Genomic DNA, 4,948 nt, shown 5'->3' on the forward strand with positions numbered 1-4,948 from the left:
TTGGGGGCATTTCTGTACTTTTTTGGGTTTGGAATTTTCTAAAAACTGTCCTGATCTCTTATTAGATGTGTGGATGTGATGTTGACGGTCGTGACATTCGAATCGATACCTATTTTGACATATGTTCATTTTCGATTTAAACCAAATCAGGTGGGAATTTTGGAGTTATTTGGTGGCATTTCTATACTTTCTTGGGTGTTTTTTTTTCTAAAAAGTGTCCTTATCTCTTATTAGATGTGTGGATGTGATGTTGAGGGTCGTGACCTTCGAATTGATACCTATTTCGGCATATGTTCATTTTCGATTTAAACCAGACTGGTTGGTCATTTGGGGTTATTTAGGGGCATTTCTGTACTTTTTTGGGTTTGGTATTTTCTAAAAAGTGTCCTTATCTCTTGTTAGACGTGTGGATGCGATGCTGATGTTTTTAACCTTCGAATTGATACCTATTTTGGCCCTTCGAATTGATGAACATTGCGGGAATTGTGAAGCAAATTTGGTGGATTGCCTCCAAGCAAGATCGGCTTTGGGTTAATTGGGTACAACAAAGATACCTCAAGGAAGAGTCTCTTTGGACAGTCAAGGGTCTCAATAACTTCTCTTGGGTCTGGCGTAAAGTCTTGAAGTACAGAGATAAAGCCCTTCCCTTCATCAAAACTATTATTGGGGATGAGTCTGCTACAAAGCTTTGGCTTGATAATTGGCACCCGTTTGGAGTTCTTTTGAGCAGATTTGGTAATAGGATTTGCTATGATGCAGGCTCTTATTCCCTTGCTGCCCGTCATGCTTGTGTCAAGGAGATTATCCGTGATGGAGATTGGCACTCTAGTCCCTCTACATCTTTCGATCTCATTGATATTTGGAGGGCCCTTCCAGCCATTGAAAATTTTCATGATGAGGTTCCGGATTTGACAGTGTGGACTGGTAACTCATCGGGTAATTTCTCTTCCAAATCAGCCTGGAATGCTATCCGCACAAGAGCTGCCCGTATTGATTGGAGCGAAGCTGTTTGGTTTGAAGGGAGTATAAAGTCCCATTCCTTTATGGCCTGGAGATGCCTTTCGGATGCCCTCCCCACTAGGGACAACCTCATTCATAGACACATTCCGACTCCTCATCATTGCGTGCTTTGTTGGGCTGGAACAGAAAGCAAGAATCATCTCTTCTTCGGATGCCCTTTTACTACTGATATTTGGAAAAATATTTATGACCTTTGTTTTCATGATGGGGCCACTCCTAGCAATGCCATTGATGCAGCCATTAACCTTAGTTTTCATGATGGGGCCACTCCTAGCAATGCCATTGATGCAGCCATTTCGGTTAGATATGTTGCAGGTAGAGCAGGGAAATTGGGGCTGGTCATAAAGCTTGCTTTCTGTGCCACAATCAAGCATATTTGGTCGGAGAGAAATTACAGAATTTTTAGAAACAAAATCAGATCTAAGGACCAGATTGTAGGGGCTATAAAGGGGGATGTTATTGGCAGATTATCTTCCATTCACTTGGTGGGAGACCCTACTACTGCCAACCATCATATTGCTGCCAAATGGGATCTTCAAGTTCGTTGGACGGCAAGAATTCCAAAGGCATGCTCTTGGTTTGCTCCAAATCCAAACATGGTTGCTCTCCATTGTGATGGGTCTCTTTCAGATGACAAGGCAGGCTTTGGGGGTCTCATTCGTGATGATAGTGGGGATCCCTTAGCTGCCTTTGCTGGCATAGGAGAAGATCTTTCAGTGCTATCCATGGAGCTCATGGCTATTTATAGAGGAATTTCCCTTTGCGTTGATAAGGGCTTTTATGATGTCTCTATTAGGTCGGATTCAAAGTTGGCCATCGATATTTTGAATGGAGTGATTACTGGGCCTTGGCAAACCCTAACTTTGAAAAGTAAGATCCACATAAAGGCAAGGCTGCTTAGGTCTAAAGAATTCATTCATGTGTGGAGAGAACAGAATCAGCCTGCAGATTTCATGGCCTCCATCCCTACAGACCCTTCTGGAATTCTTTGGGAGCCTGAGTCCTTCCCTCCAGAGCTAGCGATTCTCATAAAGCAAGATAAGGAGTTTGTAGCCTATTATAGGATGTAGCCTTGGAGGGGTTCTGTCTTCCTCCTTGTTGTTTGGATAGGGCATGCCCTCTCTTGTCTAGGGTCCTTTTCCCCTCTTTTGGGTTCTTAAAGGATGCCTTTTCTGTATTCTTTTTCTTTTCCTTCGTAATATATTTTTTACTTATCAAAAAAAAAAAAAATTTTGGCAAATATTCATTTTCGATTTAAACCAAACTGAGCGGGTCGTTTGAGGTTATATGGGGGCATTTCAGTACTTTTTTGGGTTTGGGATTTTTTTTAAAGTATCTTTAACACTTATTAGACGTGTGGATACGATGTTCGGGGTCGTGACCTTCGAATCGATACCCATTTCGGCATTTGTTCATTTTCGGTTTAAACCAGATCGAGTGGGAATTTTGGAGTTATTTGGCGGCATTTTTGTACTCTTTTGGGTTTTTTTTTCTTTCTAAAAAGTGTCCTTATCTCTTCCTAGATGTGTGGATGTGATGTTGAGGGTCGTGACCTTCGAATCGATACCTATTTTGGCATATGTTCATTTTCGATTTAAACCAGACCGGGTGGGTCGTTTGGGGTTATTTGGGGGAATTTCTGTACTTTTTTGGGCTTGGGATTTTCTAAAAAGTGTCCTTATCTCTTATTAGACGTGTGGATGCGATGTTGAGGGTTGTGACTTTCGAATCGATACCTATTTTGGCATATGTTCATTTTTTGTTTAAACCAGACCGGGTGGGTCGTTTGGGGTTATTTGGGGGCATTTTTGTATTTTTTTGGGCTTGGGATTTTCTAAAAGGTGTCCATGTCTCTTAATAGACGTGTGGATGCGATGTTGAGCGTCGTGACCTTCGAATCGATACCTATTTTGACATATGTTCATTTTTGGTTTAAACCAGACCAGGTGGAAATTTTGGAGTTATTTGGCAGCATTTCTGTACTTTTTTGGGTTTTTTTTTTGCTAAAAAGTGTCCTTATCTCTTACTAGATGTGTGGATGTGATGTTGATGGTCGTAACCTTGGAATCGATACCTATTTCGGCATATGTTCATTTTCGATTTAAACCAGACCGGGTGGGTCGTTTGGGGTTATTTGGGGGAATTTCTGTACATTTTTGGGTTTTGAATTTTCTAAAAAGTGTCATTATCTCTTATTAGATGTGTGGATGCGATGTTGATGTTTGTAACGTTTGAATTGATACCTATTTTGGCAAATGTTCATTTTCGGTTTAAACCAGACTAGGCGGGTCATTTGGGGTTATTTGGGGGCATTTCTGTACTTTTTTGGGTTTGGGATTTTTGAAAAAGTGTCCTTATCTCTTATTAGATGTGTGGATGCGATGTTGAGGGTCGTGACCTTCGAATCGATACCTATTTTGGCATTTTTTAATTTTTGGTTTAAACCAGACTGGGTGGATCGTTTGGGCTTATTTAGGGGTATTTCTGTACATTTTTGGGCTTTGGATTTTCTAAAAGGTGTCCATATCTCTTATTAGACGTGTGGATGCGATGTTGAGGGTTGTGACCTTCCAACCATTACCTATTTCGACATATGTTCATTTTCGGTTTAAACCAAACCGGCTGGTAAGTTTTGAGTTTTTTAGCGGCATTTCTGTACTTTCTTGGGTTTGGTATTTTCTAAAAAGTGTCCTTATCTCTTATTAGATGTGTGGATGCGATGTTGATAGTCGTGACCTTCGAATCGATACCTATCTCAGAATATGTTCATTTTCGGTGTAAACCAGACCGGGTGGGTCGTTTGGGGTTATTTTGGGACATTTCTGTACTTTTTTAGGCTTTGGATTTTCTAAAAGGTGTCCATATCATTATTAGGAGTGAGGATGCAATGTTGAGGGTCGTGACCTTCGAATCGATACCTATTTCGGCATTTGTTCATTTTCGGTTTAAACCAGACCGGATGGGTCGTTTGGGATTATTTGGGGCCATTTCTGTACTTTTTTTGGCTTAGGATTTTCTAAAAGGTGTCCATATTTCTTATTAGACGTGTGGACGCGATGTTGAGGGTCGTGACCTTCGAATCGTTACCTATTTTGACATATGTTCATTTTCTGTTTCAACCAGACCGGGTGGTAAGTTTGGAGTTATTTAGCGGCATTTCTGTACTTTCTTGGGTTTGGTATTTACTAAAAAGTGTCCTTATCTCTTATCTGATATGTGGATGCGATGTTGAGGGTCGTGACCTTCGAATCGATACCTATTTTGGCATATGTTCTTTTTCCATCGGGTGGATCATTTGGGGTTGTTTGGGGGCATTTTTGTACTTTTTTGGGCTTTGGATTTTCTAAAAGGTGTCCATATCTCTTATTAGACGTGTGGATGTGATGTTGAGGGTCGTGACCTTCGAATCGATACCTATTTTAACATATGTTCATTTTCGTTTTGAACCAAACCGGGTGGGAATTTTGGAGTTATTTGGCGGCATTTCTATACTTGTTGGGTTTTTTTTAATAAAAAGTGTCCTTATATCTTATTAAATGTGTGGATGCGATGTTGAGGGTCGTGACCTTCGAATCGATACCTATTTTGGCATATTTTGATTTTTGATTTAAACCAGACTGGGTGGGTCATTTGGGGTTATTTGGGGGCATTTATATACTTTTTTGGGCTTTGGATTTTCTAAAAAGTGTCCTTATCTCTTAATAGACATGTGGATGCGATGTTGACAGTCGTGACCTTCGAATCGATACCTTTTTCAACATATGTTCATTTTTGGATCATACCAGATAGGGTGGGTCGTTTGGGGTTATTTGGAGGCATTTATGTACTTTTTTGGATTTGGTATTTTCTAAAAATTGCCCTTATCTCTTGTTAGACGTGTGGATGCGATGTTGATGTTTTTAACCTTTGAATTGATCCCTATTTTGGC

General features: G+C 40.4%; 1 protein-coding gene across 1 annotated transcript; it reads left to right on the forward strand.

Moving 5' to 3' along the window:
• Positions 1 to 467: 467 nt before the first annotated feature.
• LOC122648302 lies at positions 468 to 2,090 on the forward strand. Its single transcript, XM_043841532.1, has one exon. The coding sequence runs from the start codon at positions 468 to 470 to the stop codon at positions 2,088 to 2,090; it is 1,623 nt and encodes a 540-aa protein (XP_043697467.1).
• Positions 2,091 to 4,948: the final 2,858 nt, after the last annotated feature.

This window comes from Telopea speciosissima, unplaced genomic scaffold, assembly GCF_018873765.1.
Source record: "Telopea speciosissima isolate NSW1024214 ecotype Mountain lineage unplaced genomic scaffold, Tspe_v1 Tspe_v1.0733, whole genome shotgun sequence".
Taxonomy (NCBI): domain Eukaryota; kingdom Viridiplantae; phylum Streptophyta; class Magnoliopsida; order Proteales; family Proteaceae; genus Telopea; species Telopea speciosissima.

Coding starts and splice junctions, on each gene's coding strand:
- LOC122648302 (XM_043841532.1), top strand. CDS start 468: ATGAACATTGCGGGAATTGTGAAGCAAATTTGGTGGATTGCCTCCAAG.